The following is a 17,467-nucleotide window of genomic DNA, read 5'->3' on the forward strand; positions in this document are numbered from 1 at the left end:
ACACACACACACATACACACACACACACAAAGAAAAACAGGTAGATAGAATAGAAAAAATAGAAAGCTGGTGTTTGTTTGTTTTTTGTTTTAAATAAAAAATAAAAAAGAAGATAAATATAGATAAAGTAGAATTAAAACAGAATAGAAAGTGTTAGAGTTAGAGGGTCAAATAAAGGTGGAACAGATGTGTTTTTAGTCGTTTCTTGAAGATGGTTAAGGACTCATGTGTTTAGGGGAAGATTACTTCTAAAATTGAAACATCTGTTTTGTTTTAGAGAGCCATGGTATGACTTGCGTGTCTTTGCTCATTTCCTGTTTTTCAGTGAGTTAAGAGTACATACGAACACCTTAATTAATTAAATAACATAATATAACTGTTATAGACAGGCTGTATTGATAGATACCTACAATGATGGTGATGATTTTAAATTCATATATTATTAGACTATAGATATATATTTTTTTAAATATGTTTTCTACAAAACAATTGTGAAATGTAAAAATGAAAAATGAATACATAAAAAACAATTACAAAAAGCATGGCAAATCTGTCCAATGACCACATGAGTCATGTGGCTGGTCCATCTAAAATGTTCCATACAAACCCATGTACAATAACAACATTAAAAAGTTGTTGCTGCTGGTATTGATAGAGAGATGTGAGCTTCTTATTTCACATGCTCAATAAATTACCAGAATGAGTCTCAGGATGATTAAAACCCATGCAATCCCTACATTCCCGGGGAACTTGGTTACAAAATCTGAGAAACAGAGCATAAATCTTGATGACAATTAAATAGCATGTACTATGCACCATATTTTAAGGATAATTGCAAAGCAGCAGTTGGCTGTTACATGCGAATGAATGCACCTTCAAAGCAAGACAACTGCTTTATTCAGGGTTATTCTTTTCTGAAAGTATTTAACATCACACATCCTCCCATTCAAGTCTCCCAAATAGAACTGGCCTACTGATAAAACACCAAATCAAATGGCAGGAAACTCTTCGGCAAAGTACATGGAGGTGTGACCAAGAATGTGTCACAGACCAGGTCAAACTGAGCTCATGTGTGAGCTGACTACAAAAAAGAAAAAGAAAAAAAAAGAAATGTGTGCATGTTGCATGCAAAAATTACTACTAAACTATGACTAAAATATATATTCATATATATTGACTTATTCTTCAGTATATTTTCTATAGAAAGTTGTAGTTGAAAAAAAAACATAATAATAATGGTTCCAAGAAGGTTTTCGCAGTGATGCCACAGAAGAACCATTCTGCCTTTCAGCAAACAGTTCTTAGAAAACTATATATATATATATACATACATACATACATACATACATACATATACATACATACATACATATATATGCATACATACATATATAAATAAAATGTTTTCTGAAACATTATATATAAGCAGCTGGGTCATTTTGTCTTCTTTTTAAAAGGTCATGTCCAAACTGCGCTCTAACATAGACCAGATGCAGTTCTCCAAGTCACTTATTGTTATTAGGGTCAACAATAGGGTCAGTGGTTAAATGCCTAACATTCCTCTTGCTGACAGGCATCCCAAAAGCTATAGTTCCTGGCAGATTTTCTCAAATGCTAGGATCGTTGTTTCTATTCATATTAATCAGACTTTGATTTGCAATCACAACTTTAGTGAAATATTAAGAAAGAAACATACTTTGCTAACTTTCATGAGATCTGCATACATCTAGATGTACGATACTATACTATTAGCTAAGTTTCTAAGGTTCCTATTCCTGTTAATTTTTAATTTTTAATATAATGTTTGACTTAAGTGCTTCTGTCAAGCATTAGTAAAGTTATATTTCAGCCACCTTCTTGACAAGAGAAAGCTGTATTTATACGGGGCAGTGGGGATGGGGTGTTGGGGAGGTGAGGTTTGCCCTCATTTCTACCTGCCTTTCTAAGCCAGGGAAGAAAGTGATACCTTTCCCACGGGTTATCTACACTCCTCCTCCACAAACATACACACACACACTGCTCACAATGGCATACATCTCTAAATCACATGTGCTGAGTGATCCATTTTACACATTTGCATTTGAAAGCATCTATATATTTTGTCAAGGTTTCATTATAGAACAATGGGCCAGTTTTCCATTCATACGAGCTTATGTAACGTTTACAAGTTTAACTTCATTCTTATGAGGGCCAACATGATTGTCCAGTTTTCAGGAAAGTGTCAGGATATCAGTTGTTGCAAATTACAGTGTCCTGTTTTAGGGGGTTCCCAGCAGCAGAATACAGCCATATGCAAAACAAAACGAATGAAATGACCACATGAACACACACACAAAAGTCTTTTTTTTTTTTGTCTCTTATTAACAAAGCAACAAAACAAGCATGCTGGAAAACCAGTGCGCGCCTGTAGGAAATGCAATGACTGTAACCAAAACATGAAGACCAAACAGATATTTGCATTCTGATGCAAAACAAATCCTATCAGTGTCACCCAAAATCCACGCAGAGCTATTGTGTTCACAATCTCGGCTATTGTAGGAATGTTCTGCTTATACATTTCTGACAGATTGCTTACTTAAACTTAACAATATATAATAGAATTAGACATATGATAGTGTTCATTTTATTGTGTATTTAAATAACTATTGGTTTGATAAGCCTTGGCTTTCTATTTCTATTTTTTTTTTAAATACAAGAATTTGGGCAAATTTAACATTTGAAAAAACAAAAATTCGGAAAAATGTATTAAAGAGTCAACAAAAAAGTTTACATTTATTTACTATGTTTATAAAAATGTAATTGTTCTTTTACTTATTTAAACATCAATTTGTAAGCTAGTTATAACCTTTTTAGGGGAATGGGGAAAAATCTCTTAACATTAAAATTTTGTATATTCTAATTTACTATGTAACCTGAAATATGTGTCAAATTGTGCATTGTAATTGACTTCAAGTTTAAAAAGTTTTACTAAAAACTTATTTGCACGTTCTAGAAAAGTGTAGCCTACATGGCGTCAGAGTTTTCCGGTTAACGGATCATCAACAGGTTCTACTCACCTGTGGAGGCGTTGAGTCGGGATGAGGATGAGGATGAGGGTTTCTCCGCCATGCGCTGCTGGACCTGCTGCTGGACGCGTCTGGCTTTAGATAGCAGATCCCTCCTGGGATGGTCATCGGTTGGGATCGCATATGTGGTGACCGAGGTGCTTGGCTGCAAGGCGGAAAAGAACAGGCCCTCAGTGGCCACAACAGCACTCATCATGAAGTCTGAAAACTCGCTCCAATAATTACACAATCCAAACTTTTTTTTTCAGCGCGTCGAAAAAGATGATCCGAAATCCGTGTTCCGATGGAAACTATGCTTTCCCCCCCCCGTGAATGCTGCTCTGAAAGAATCCCAATATCAACTGAAAGTAATTTGCCCGGACGCAGGTCAATTGAACAGCGCCGAGTACACATGATCTGTCCAGCTCTACGTAGGCAGCTGTGCGCTACTGTCGTCAATAGATACAGAGATTGTGTAGCTGGGGCGGGGCCTTCTCATTCACTATGCTCTCAGCACTGAGATATGCATTTATCAGCCCCAGGTTATATGAGCTCTGCTGTGCAGATTGGGTCTGCCTGCTGTGAACAAATATCTACTTTGTTTTGTCACCCCCCTCACCTAAAAGTCTCATGGTATTACCATGTTTTTGACATCATACCATTTTCTCTTAGTGAATGATGCTTGAATATGCTAAATGGTATATATCAAAGTTTCAAGGTATTACCATGGTTTTGATATGGTACATATTGATGTGGGACATTATGCTTCTCTCTGTGCAAACTTTAATTGGTGTTTAAATATGGTAAACTTTCAGGACCATGGCATATATTTTAAAGTAGGCTACCATGGTTTTACCATCAAATAACATAAAGGCTACTATGGTAGTTTTTTGATATGGTATGCAAAGTTGAATTCCTTATCTCTCTCTCTCTCTCTCTATATATATATGTATTAAATACTGTATAATATATATATACATTTGTTCTAATTCATAAAATGTAAATGTTTTAAAACTGGCCAAGTTCTTTCATCGTAGCATGAAAGCTTTTTCAAAAATGAGTTACAAAAAAGAGATACATCATTTTTGTAAGGAATCTAAATAAATCAATATATTTTCTGAATACAGAAATTAAGCAGATGAAAAACATGACAAAAAGAATTACTCACCACTAATGCGGAAGACCTCTGTTTCATTGTTTGATATGTTCTTTGTTTCATTTTCCTTTGTTGGTTTTCGAGAACAAGGCCTCACAATATCCTTTTATAAGCCCCTCTTGCTCGTCTCTCTTTCTTCTCTCGTCTTTAACTATTCTGTTTAAAGAGGAGTAGCTTAAAATGTCTGTTACCCACCCAAATACTGACATTGCATCATCTCTCCTCCCAGGAACTTCAGTTAATCTTAAAAAAAAAAAAGATAGGAGGAAGAATGAAGGGTTCCAAAAATCCCACTTCGAGGAGAGGATGTGCAAACTGTTTAGTCAACAGGCTGTATGAGGTTTGAGGGGGGTTTCAGTTGAGTTGGTTTAAATGTGATTATTTTCTGTGTATATATAAACAATAAGAAGATCACTGATTCATACAGTAATGAATGTATTATTTTGGTGATTGCGTTATCCACTGCTGGAAATGAGTTGCCAAATTCTTTAGTTTCAATCAAAGGAAGGCCCATAGTTCAGAAGACACACCCAATGCAGCAGTCCAGCAACTCACCAGGGTGGTCACTACCACAACAATGAAATTGACAAATGTTTTTGTAGCTTTACACCTTTGCTATCTATCTTTAGAGGTAATTTAAAAAGGACACAACTGAGAATGACAAAAAAAAAAAAAAAAAGAAAAAATGAACCCCCAAAAAAGTTTAGGGTTTTTTAACAGTAGGCTTTATGACTGACAGCAGAAGAATGAGCTGATGCACAAAACATGATTCATGATGAAAATAGATTCTGAATTCTTTATACAAAGAAATGTAAATTCCATTCTTTAAAAAGGGTATGATGAGGATCAGTGGTATTTGATGACAACAACATTCTTATTTTTTGGAGTGAACTTTTAGATCTCTTATTTACAACCAACAAGGGAATAATGTAGACAAAAGAACAAAATGAAGAGATGTTATTTGTAAAATACATTCAATTCCTATATATTTGGGCAACAAAACCAGTCCAAAATCTATAATTGGTGTGTCAGGGTAAAGACAGCTTGAGTTACAGTTGTCTATTTGGGCATCAGATGAGTATGAGATACTTTCAACACAACAGTTATATTTGATAGTGTTCAAATACCCTGATGTGTTGTAACTACAACAGTTAATTTCATAAACAACTGTTTCGCCTTCGTAATATTTAATAGTTAGAAGATCATGCTCGTCTTGTCAGGAACCCCAAAATTCATACATGCTTCAAATGAAATCATTGCATTTTTTTTTTACAAGTACCAGAAAAAAGTTATCACAATTAAAGGCATACATTGTCTTTACATGGCAATTAGTATACTATATAGCTGTACATATTACAAGACACTTTTTAAGCATATCAGCATAGGCAATATGTGCTAAAAAGACAGGGTTGCATAATGCATGTAATAAATCACGAATCTGATGGTATTTATGCATCAGGGATGAGGGCGCTTCGTATTAGTGTGGTCTAGAAGAATAAGTGCACGATAGACATGTACACAAGACATAGTAAAGGTGTAGTCACCAGTTTTCAAAGTGAATAGTATTTGAGCGCCACCTAGTGAATGCGACAAGATATTACAACAACTACATCTGTGGCAGTGAAGAGTCAAGGGCTTGTCAATCCTATAACCAATCAAGCCTGTCCTTCTGAACTCACTGTCAACAGATATCACACATGTACATAGGCTACATACATGCATCACGCAAACTCCTTGGATTTTGCAGTCAAGTGATATAACACATCACAGCTATAACATATGCGGTTCCATTGAGAATCAATCTGTATTTGCTAAGTGATTAAGGGATAGGGTGTTTCATTTATAAGGCTAGTAGGTATGTATGAATCCTCTCTATGGCTTGGATCATTGTAAAGAGGGGCAGGACTTCAGTGACTGTACATGTGGTCCAACTCCTTGAATGATGGCCATGCAGGAAAATACATTACAGTATATTAAGAGAGCATAAAGAGATTGTAGATTGTAGGAGCTCTAGGCTTACGGCTTTACACAGTAAGAATGCTGATCTAGGATCAGCTCTCTCATCCATGTGATCTCACATATAAGAAACACAATGATCATAGATCAGTGCCCTTTCTGCCATTAAAGGAATATTCCAGGTTCAATACAATTCACAGGTTACGTTCAATTAACATTTATGGCATAATGTTGCCACAAAAACTAATTTTGACACTTGAAAAATGCAAAAAACCAATGCTACGGTGAGACACGTAAATTAAAATGAATGATGTAACTTTCTGAAGAATTAAAAAGCAGAAATGTGCCGTTTTATAAAGCGCTTACATTAATGCATCTGTTAAAGCTGGCATATTATTTGAGCTGCGAAGTTGTTCTAATTAATTTTAAGTTGTAAAGTTATAAAGAAAATGCTATAGAAAAGTTTTCAAGCTAAAATCATGTTAAACAGTGAGTATTTTAATGTTTACGAATTGGCCTCATTACTTCATTGTAACCCAGATTGTTGCTGTTTTTGAAAAAGTAGAAAATATTTTTGGTGGGAAACCAACATTATGCTCCAAGTGCTGTTGACTGACATTAAAGGCTGAAATACACTACACGATTTTTGCCCCGATTTACATTCTAGAGAAGTTAGCTAGTAGCCGAGAGTCAGAGCCAGTCTGCAGATTTAAGTTGACAAGACTTCATAGAAATATAGTGTATAGTGTATGATTTTTAGCTTCAGACTAGTCGGAGAATGTCAAACATGCTTGGTATTTTGAGCCGATTTTCATTTGCCATGCATCTGCTTGCAACAAGGCGCACGTTTCTGCATGAGTTTGTTGTGATCAGAACAATTTTAAAGTCTGCTAGTGTATGATGCCTATCGTTTTAAAATCTGTTCAGATTTTAAGTCGTGTAGTGTATTCCAGCCTTAACTTGTTGACCCACGGAACCCGGTATATATATAAAGTTTTGCACCAATTGAGCTTGAATGGCACACAGTGTAAGAAGTAATGTAGTGCTCGACAACTTAAATAATTTTAAGCCTGAAAACATACTTTCTTTGTCCGAGTTGAAAAATGGAGAAACAGGTTATTGTCATGCTATGTGGGATGATTTGGATGAGAATTCTTCAATATGAGGGTTTACTGAGGGGAGACCTATTACTTCAGGAATTGTCATATCTTTAGGACAGATGTCTGAGATCCACATTTCAGTAACTGACAAAATGCCTCCTTTGCCACAGCAGTGAAGCTGAAAATCAGAGATGACAGTGATTAGAAATATGTCTTTACAACATCTGGACTATTATTTGGTTTGAGAGGAGTTTGTGTTAGCTTGATTAATGTTGTGCTCCTCAGAATGTGAGGACTACTTACAGTCTCATGAAAGACCTTCAAGACAGTAGCGGCAGCCTGCTGTTGCTCACTGTTTGCAATTGACACGCCTTTGTCATACACAGAGTCATAGAAAGTGATCAGCTCTTTGGAGATCTGAAAAAAATCAAGAATAATTACAAATATGTAAACAGATGTGTATGTGTCAGCTTGACAATGTGTATGCATGTGCGTCAGAGAAACTGACCTTGTCTTTGTGCATGAATCCCCAGATTCCAGCAGCAACCTCACAGGCAAACAGAATGACCAGGCAGGCAAAGAACTGTGGCAGAGAAAGAAAAGGGATGTGTACTGTATATGGTCACGAGTCTGTCACTGAATTTGGAATTAACAATAATGTGGATTAAGTTTCTGTGTTACTGAAATTAAAATTCACTAAAATATTCACCAATAAGTATGAATTGCCAATGTCAATAACAGTGACAAAAGCAATAAATAAGCTCAAGAAACATTTCTTATTATTTAAATGCTTAAAAATGGTTGTGTTTAATATTTTGGTGGAAACTGTAATTTCTTAAAAAAAAATCTTACTGACCTCAAACCTTTGAACTGTAGTGTAAAAATAATGACATAAAATCAAGTCGTGGCACCTTAACAAGTTCAGTGAATACCTAAAATAATTCAAAGAAATCAACCAAAGAAGCCATATAAACTGAACAGTTTTTAATTTTTTACAGTGGGGTTTTACAGTCAGTCCATTAAAATATACTTCCGGTTATTGTTTGGCATCATGTGATTTGAGGAATTTGCTGAGAGGCCAGGATTTGTTACTCACTGTTCCGAGAAGACACTGGGATTCCTGTATGGCTCCATAGCAACCAAGGAATCCAACAAACATCATCACAGCACCAACAGCAATCAAGATGTAGACACCTACAAGAAAGAAAGCATGATGTGTGTTATCATAAAGGAGAATCCAAGATCCCTAAACAAAACTAGGATCAAAGAGTGAGCTATAAAGAGGTGCTTAATTACACTGAACAACCAAACTATATTTGACGAGTCATCCAGTCTAAATGCTTTTTAAATATACAGAGGGTGCAGTACTTCATCGTGACCAGCAGAAGGCACTATGTGCTCACTTTAATGGGGTGGTAAGTTTACTTTAGATTGAAGGAAAACTGGAGAACATTTGGAAGTCATCCTAACTTTTTGTTTCCATTCCCTCATTCACATAAAAAAAGCATCAAGTCAACAGCAAATCAGGAATCTTATGTAACATGACGCGCACTGGTAGAAAGAAAAAAAAGAGAAAAAAAAAAAAAAAAGTTAAGAGTTAAATACTCCATAGTTTTTTCTTAGAGAAAGAAAGAAAAAGAAAGAAGGAAAGAAAACTCATTTCCCAGTGTTTACATCACACAGGCTGAATGATAACTGCTGTAACAATAGCAAACCCAGTTGGCCTTAGGGTGCAGCAGCAGTGTTTGTGTGTATGTTCAAATGGCAGCGAACAGAGAGACAGTGAGAAAAAGAACAGGAACTCACACTCTTAAGAAACAATCAGCCATACACACACTGAAATCGCTGTGACTCAGCACGCAGAATGAGTGAGCATTAATTATCCTGCAACTGTATCTTTCACTGTGGCAACACATGTTCACTCTTGCGTGTTAGCTTCTGTATATTATTTTTTATCATTTTTTTGTCCCATTGTTATTTAAATGTTTTGTTTCGCTTATTAACACCATTAGCTACATTATTTATCCTCTCCAGCAAAATAATAAAAAAACAAAACAATAATCCAATGTTGTGAACTGTTCTGAAAGCTGTTTTGTCAGGTTGAATCAATTCACTGATTCTCTTGTCAGTCACTCCATGCAGAGCAGATACTGGACATACAGCCAGGCACGTGCACAGGTAGGGCTCAACCTGTGCAGAGCACATGCCCTTTTTGCCCTTACACTCCGAAGTGCCCTTTTTTTGGTGATGGTGTTTTTTTTTTTCCTTCAATAAATCAATGATATTGGTCACCCTTTACATCTGTCTGTCTGCTTTACAAATATTTAGCTAATGAAAGGTATTTGCCCATATAGCTACAACAAACACCTGGGGATGAAAACGTAACGCCGCCGTTTTAATGACGGACGAAATGCACATTTGCACACATTCGCTGGTCAAAAACCCCGTAACTATTGTCAATGTAATGCACATAAACAAATAAAGATTGAGTCTGCATGCTCATGATATTGTACTTATATTGTAGGCACACTCCAAAGAACTGTTCAGCATCACTGGTTTAAAATCACTTTAATTCCTTGCTCTGGGAGTCTTCGTTTCTCCATCTCTTCTTCAAATTCAGTTGATCTTGTCCTTCCAGCCCCCTCTATCATACTCTGGCCTTCACAAAGACACACCCAGGGCACTTCTAACTCTAATGCTGCTGGTAACACAATCTCATTCTCCAGAGCATAATTAAATTTTGTTTTTAAAACATCTAAATGTCCTGCTGTCATTTACTGACTGTGCCCATTCCCTTGCAAGAGAATTTAAAAAAAAAATCAATGCAGTGTGGGGTGGTGTGGGAGGGGACTGACAGAGTCCTGATTCCATTTACTTAATTGCGATGGGTAAGGGGCTAAAGGAACTGCCACCAGGCCATTTTTCAGTGTGACAGGCCTGAATGGAGTGCTACGATGTGACTAGCATACTGAACAGCTACATAATACACACCAACTCTCCTTCTATCACACTTTCACTTTTTCTTTAAACAAACCACTTTCTTTTTGCTTCTACTATTGACTAGCTGAGAAGAGTGTAACAAGTTAGAGACAAGTTTCATGTAGTCTAAAAATAACTGATGTGAATAAGCAGAATATTGTAAGGATATTTCTAGGCCAGGTGCTTCCTGTAAGCAATTGGAATCAATGTATTGTGGAATCAGTGTATTGTGTCTTATGACACAATACACTAAAGAGACCCCTATCTCGCTTTACTGGCCCCCTGGATCAAGGAACTGACTCCACTGTCTGAATCTCTGTCTGAGCGCAAGCGAGTCTCGGAAAGAGTATTGAATTCATGTGTGAGTGCAAATAAAGTTGCCACATGCAGCTGCTATTTCCGTTAATTCGAAGAGCAGACATCTGGGTCTTGGCCAGTGAAAGAGGGAGTGAGAGAGAGAAAGAGAGAGCTGGGCATGTCACATGAGGAAATGAGCAATGGAAAAAAAAGACATTAGCAAAAAAAAAACAGGAAAGTATGATGGAGAACAACGGGAAAAGGAGGACTGTGAACAAAAGAGTACGAGAAGAATGAGACAAAGGTGGTAAGAAAAGGAAGTGAAGGAGTGGACGGGGTAAAAGTGCGGACCTCTTTCAGCTCATTTTCAAGGGGAAAAATCCAGTAATTTCAATGGGAATATACACAATAAGGAATTTCAACCAAAACTGGAAAATTTCCAAAAGCAAATTTCACAATGGGTTTAAGTTGGTCACATGGATTCATCACATTGACTAATAGAAAGCTGCTTGGTTTCAAAGTGACTTCTGTGTGAGCTGTGCTTCATATATCACAGTACTATTGACAACAGACAGTTGAACTTTTTTGCCCGCAAAATTTGCCGAAATCCACACCATAAGAAATTTCGGATGAGAGTGCAAAATTTCCCAAAGAGTTCATACTGTTCACACGGATCGAACCATCAGAAAGCTGCTTGGTTTGAAATTAATTTCTGTGTTAGCTATGCACTACACATCGCCACACTATTGACAACTGAAATTTTGCTAAAGTGACCACACCTTAAGGGTGAAAAAGGAATAGGAAAGTCAGGGCACATGCTGCAAACTTTAAGCACAAACAGATGATGCCAGATTTCAGAGTTGAACCACAATGGAAGTAATGGTGAGAAGAAAAGCTGCAGTGAGAGAGAGAGAGAGAGAGAGAGAGAGAGAAAGGGAGGAGAGGGATATGTTCTCAGACAGCAGGCGGAGCTGTAGTTGGAGGAGGGGTGCTGGGATGTGTGAGCAGATTTTTCCTCTAGTTTTTTTTTTTCTTCTCTAGAGACTGTTTTCTGTAACTTATGTCCTTTGAACACACAGCAACATCTTTGCTTTTGAAGGTCCAAACACGTACATTTGATTTGCTCTACTCAATAATGTAACATGGTAACCTGCAACTGTTACTGATTTTGTTGGTGTGACCAAATGTGTTCAGGTTGATCAAGTGATGTTCAATAATATTTTTTAACTTGAATAAAATAAAAAATTTAGATGTTGCCACATGAAGTATATTTTTAGGATAACATTTGTATTTTCAGTGTACACACACCAACCTCTTTCTCTACTTTTGTGTTAAAATGCTTAAATATCAATCATGAATTGTGATATTTATCAAACTAGCCTACAAGAGCTATTTTTGTATAAGAAAAACATTTATTTAATACTACAGAATCAACCTATAGGCTACACTAATAAATGTGATTTTAAGGGTCGGATTAAGTGGAAATAGCTCCTTAAGGAAACAACTGCATGTTAGCACTTGTTTAGATATAGGCCTGTGGCTAGTGTTATTCTGGAAGTACATTTGTTGATTCTCTAAGTATAATGACTTCCTTTTCCTGTTTTCCTCATTAATCTCACCTTTTTTTCTGATGATGCTGTCAGCTCCTTTTCCTCAGTCTCAATCACCATTCACTCAGTCTCAAAAAGATGTGATATAATCAGGACCTTTGTGTTCCCATTCTCACACACTCACCCTTCATCTTGGTTCCCAAATCTTTTTTTAAGACACTCATTGTCTGTATTTGATGGTACGATATCCAGAAACTATGACAGTAACTACTACAGGGCAAGGAGAGAGTTGGAAAACAGGCTTCATTAATACTCTCCTTTCACAAAAGAAAAAACAAACTTTGTTTTGACATGTCAGGAAGTAACAGCCCAAACTGGATTCTTAAGATATGCCATTCAAATTTGAAGAAACAAGACAAATCGAAGACAGAGAACATTGAGAAACACAAAAGGCCATGTCACAATACTTCAAGGTCACTTCCTAAGAAGGAAATGTGATGTTTGCTCAGCTTTGACCTTACGAATACTGCAAAACAAGCCATTCTTATGGAAAAGCAAAGCATTAGAACAATTAATACTAACTTGAAATACATTTTTGGTCTGTAAGCCTGAAAAGAACTGAAGATAAGTACACAAATGCATGTCTGTAGCTGTCTGTTAAGCAAGAGCATACCAAAAAAAATTGCATTAGTTTTGCATTCCAAAGAAGGCTATACAACATACTCACTGCTTTTGAAAAAAAAAAGTATTATATGTTTCTTCCATTCATTCCAAAGATATAGTGATTTTAAATATTTTTTATAAATACTGGAAAATAGGGATGTAACGATTCACTCAACTCACGATTCGATTCACGATTTTGATTTCACAATTCGATTTGATTAACATTTTTTTTACAAAATGAGATTTAAGACAAATTATAAATTAAATGTGTCCTTTTATTATTGCTTGGGACAAAATTATGCACGTTTCTTTGTGAAATTGAAATATAACACTATAATAATATACTAATATAGCACTTGCATATTATTGCTCTTTTGTTGGTTTTGATTGCTTCTATTGTCCTCATTTGTAAGTCGCTTTGGATAAAAGCGCCTGCTAAATGACTACATTTAAATATAATGTAAATGTAAATAACAAAACTAAATTGAAATTTTAAAACAAGCCCCTCAGACATGCATTCATATAAACTCTTACCCCTAATTGAATCGCGATTTGTTTAGCATCTCAACCGATTTGAATCGTCACATATTTTAATCGATTTTCAACCGGCTCGCGGTTAATCGTTACATCCCTACTGGAAAATATATAAATATTTATATATTTATAAATAAATTATATACCGCCCAAGCTGGTCCCAAGCCCAGTTAAAAACGGAGGAGGGTTGACCCTACCCCGTAAAACCACTATTGCTAAAGAAACAGCAAGCAAACCAAACAAAAATGATCAGTAAGATGAAGGTTTGCCCTATGTTATGACGGAGTCGGAGGAAAGCCGAAAGGAAGTCCGGGTCCCGATAAAGAACCAGATTCTAGCTGCTAAGAACTTCACTAACATTGGAACATGGAATGTGCAAACATTATCAGGCTGGAAAACTGCCACAGCTCACTCGGGAATTCAACAACTATAAGTTGCAAATTTTGGGCATCAGTGAGATGAAATGGACTGGAAGTGGAAAAATGGTCAGCGATGGAAAGACCATACTGTACTCTGGCCACGAGAAACGGCACGTGCACGGTGTTGGCATGATGCTGAGCAAAGAAGCAACATCAGCTCTTACTGGATGGAAGCCTGTGAATGACCGTATAATTACCACTAGGTACCTCTCACAACACGCAAAAACCACCATTGCCCAAGTGTATGCACCAACAGAAGATGCTGAAGAAACCGAGAAGGATGTTTTTTACAACCAGCTTTAGGATCAGTGAAGTGCCTCGTTATGATGTCACTGTGATTTGCAGTGACTTCAATGCGCAAATCGGTGCCAACAGGCAGGGATTAGAACACGTGATCGGTCCATATGGCACCGGTCGTCGCACTACCAACAACGGTGAACGTCTGCTTCTCTTCTGCAACACAAATGGCCTTTGCATCAGCAAGACGTTTTTTGCCCACAAACAGATCCATAAGAAGACATGGTGTGCACCAAATGGTTTGTCCAACAACGAGATCGATTTCATCTGCATTAGACGTTGGAGATCAGCGCTGCAGGACACGCGTCTATCACGATGCTGACGTTGGGTCAGATCACCATCTTCGGAAAGTGATTGAAGAAACAATGAGCAATAATGCCAAAACGACTGTTTAATGTGGAAATGCTGAAGAATGATAAAGTCAAACACCGGTACCAGCAGTGCCTTGCTGATGCACTCCAGAATCTTGAGAATGGTCATCATTTAATAACATGGTGATATCCTGCACTGAAGAGGTAATAGGCATGTGAAGGGGAACACAATGTGAATGCTGGATTCAGGAAGACACCTGGAAATTGACTGAAGAGCGCAAAAACGTCAAACAGATGAAGGAACAAGCCAGGACTGATGAAGAAAAGACATGAAGAAGCAACAAGGTATCAGATACTGGATAAAAGAGTTAAAAGCCACTGTCGAAGAGACAAAAGACTGTGGCTGGAACAGAGAGGCCAGACAGTGCAAGACGCAGTGTGGAAGAATGATATGAAAATATTGTACAGGATTGTTAACGAACTGACTGGAACAAGGAGCAACATCAATGCACCCATCAGAGATAAGAATAGAAATATACTGCTGACGAAAGAAGAGCAAGACCAGCGCTGGGTTGAGCATTTCCGAGAGACTTTGAACCAGCCTGAACCAAAGAACACTTTTGCTTTCGACCCCAGGGACTTTCCGCCAGAACTGCAAGTGAAAACTGATAAAATTGCAGTTGATGAAGTTGAGCAAGCGCTGAAAAAAATTAAAGAGCGGCAAGGTAGCAGGTCAAAACTAGATTCCTGCAGAACTTCTGAAACATAGCGGAAACAAGTATGGTACAAGTACTGACACAGTTGATGAATAAATGCTGGAGAGAAGAAAAAGTACCAGATGAGTGGCGCCAAGTCATGATTGTGAAGCTGCAGAAGAAAGGAAACATCACTTACTGTGGTAACTGGCGTGGCATTACACTACTGTCAGTATCAGGAAAGGTCTTTTGCACTGTCCTGCTAGTAAAGCTTTGAGATGCAGTGGATGTACTGCTGCGAGAAGAGCAAGCAGGATTCTGGCATGGCCGGTAATGCACAGAGCAAATCTTCACTCTGCGTAACATCATGGAACAGTGTGTTGAATTTCAACATCCTCTCGTGGTCAATTTTCATTGGCTTTCGACAGCGTCCACCACGATTCACTCTGGCAAATCTGTCTAGCATATGGCATTCCACAGCGGTTTGTCAATATATTTAAGAACATCTATCATAACTCAAGGTGTTGTGTGAGAACCGACACAGGAAAATCTGAGTTTTTCAACGTTGTGACAGGTGTCAGGCAGGGGTGCATTTTGTCACCCATGTTGTTCCTGCTTGCCATAGACTATGTCATGAGGAAGACAGCAAGTGGTTACCCTACCTACACATTGGTATAGTGGTAAGTGGTAGTTTAAATATTATAACACATTGAATATTTTTGCATTACATGCCATAAAATCTGTAGAATTTCCAGTTCATGTTTTAAGTAAAAAGATTTTTTTTAATTATTATTATATTTTTTTAATGTACAACATTTTTGTTTTAATGAAAAAATACATACACTACCATTCAAAAGTGTGTGATCGCAAGATTTTTTTAATGTTTTTGAAAGAAGTCTCACCAAGGCTGCATTTATTTGTATTATTGTATTATGTAGTAATATTGTGAAATATTACTACAATTAAAACAAATAGCTGTTGATTATTTTAATGTATTAAAAAAATGTAATGTATTCACGTGATGGCAAAGCTTATTTCCAGCAGCCATTACTCAGTCTTCAGTGTCACATTATCCTTCAGAAATAATTTTAATATGCTGATTTGGTGCTCAAGAAACATTTCTTTCATGTTGGAAACAATTCTTAATAATTTTGTGGACACTGTGATATATTTAAAAAAAAACAAAAACTTTTGAATGGTAGTGTATTTCTTGAGTTATCAGTGTAAAACAGGACTGGGACCACAGAAAATTCCTTATTGTTGAGCCTTATGATTAGTTGGCAATTTTGTGGACCCAATCAGCCAATACAGCTAGAAGAAACACTAATGGCATTAATGTCACATTTGTTTGAGTCCTGAATCCAGTCTTATCCAAACTGTAGTGTTTAAGTACAGCAGCAGTCACCCATCTAATTTAGTTGCTATGGATACATCCCTTCCCTGCCATCATGGAATAATTGAGCCACCCGGGTCAGTTCCATTCCCCTTCACACTCAGCAGCAGGCATTTTCAGGGAAGTGCTGACCTGACCACACACCCAGGGCCGTGCACAGGGGGGTGGCCCGGTGGCTAGAGCCACTGCCCCTTTGCCCTCATTGGCTGAGGTGCCTCTCTCACCAGCCCCCACCCTCACCCCAGCTCAAAGCGTTCGGTTACCGCTCCGCTGATTCCGCTAATCCGCTCCGTGTTTTCCCGCCGCTCCGCAGCATCACTCACAATCGGTGTGCCGCTATCTGGAGTGGAGAACACAGTTCCCGAAGGTCGTTTATTAACAGGTAGATGCATTACAATCCACATTACAGTCAGTGGATGATTCGCTGAATTAATAATTTGGTAGCTTGTTTTTGTATTTCTGTCGGTAAAGTGATTAAAAGTGATTACAACAAAATATCCACGTTCTTAGAATTAGAATGTCTGATCAAATTATTATACCCGATCAGATCTAACATAAATAACACAAAATTTGCTGTTGTTGGCACACTTTGTAGACAAAAAAAAATGCCTTCACAAAAAAGAAGACAGAGACAGAGAGAAAGAGCGAAGGGAGGCTGCTAAAGGCAGTTCAACATTGCAAACACGAATTCAAAGCTCCAGCAAGCCAGCAGTTAAATCATCATATAGAATATTTAGCAGTTTGTCACACTTTAATTCTTGTAATTAAGTATACTTCACAAAAAAAAATGCCTTCGCAAAAAAGAAGCCAGAGACAGAGAGAAAGAGCGAAGGGAGCAGTTCAACATTACAAACATGAATTCAAAGCTCCAGCAAGCCAGCAGGTAAATCATCATATAGAATATTTATTTGTCACACTTTAATTCTTGTAATTAAGGATACTTCCCATTATAATCACTTGTCTTGATACTAGTGTAGGATCTCTGTCCGAGAACAGACCCAAATAAACTATGGATTCACCACATGAACTATTGCACAGACATATTCCAGGAGAATCTAAATATCTCCACACTC

The 17,467-nt window shown here is 37.3% G+C and overlaps 2 protein-coding genes across 4 annotated transcripts in view; both read right to left on the reverse strand.

The window, feature by feature from the left end:
• The window catches only part of LOC107755082 (plakophilin-3-like), a 26,327-nt gene extending 21,985 nt beyond the window's left edge, over positions 1-4,342 (reverse strand). The window contains exons 1-2 of one of the 3 annotated variants that reach the window (XM_016571744.1): positions 4,213-4,342; positions 3,057-3,210 (exon numbers count right to left, since the gene is read on the reverse strand). In XM_016571744.1, coding sequence (XP_016427230.1) covers positions 3,057-3,210; positions 4,213-4,263 — 205 coding nt within the window. In that variant the 5' untranslated portion in view covers positions 4,264-4,342. Of the gene's footprint in view, positions 1-3,056; positions 3,469-4,212 lie in introns of those variants that run through there. The other 2 variants (XM_016571742.1, XM_016571743.1) reach the window with 2 other exon arrangements.
• Positions 4,343-7,259: 2,917 nt separating this feature from the next.
• The window catches only part of LOC107755084 (CD81 protein-like), a 41,769-nt gene continuing 31,561 nt past the window's right edge, over positions 7,260-17,467 (reverse strand). The window contains exons 3-6 of the mRNA XM_016571746.1: positions 8,353-8,450; positions 7,765-7,839; positions 7,560-7,673; positions 7,260-7,434 (exon numbers count right to left, since the gene is read on the reverse strand). Of these exons, the coding sequence (XP_016427232.1) occupies positions 7,279-7,434; positions 7,560-7,673; positions 7,765-7,839; positions 8,353-8,450 (443 nt within the window). The 3' untranslated portion in view covers positions 7,260-7,278. The remainder of the gene's footprint in view (positions 7,435-7,559; positions 7,674-7,764; positions 7,840-8,352; positions 8,451-17,467) is intronic.

This window comes from Sinocyclocheilus rhinocerous, unplaced genomic scaffold (genome assembly GCF_001515625.1).
Source record: "Sinocyclocheilus rhinocerous isolate Xijiao unplaced genomic scaffold, SAMN03320098_v1.1 scaffold591, whole genome shotgun sequence".
Classification (NCBI taxonomy): domain Eukaryota; kingdom Metazoa; phylum Chordata; class Actinopteri; order Cypriniformes; family Cyprinidae; genus Sinocyclocheilus; species Sinocyclocheilus rhinocerous.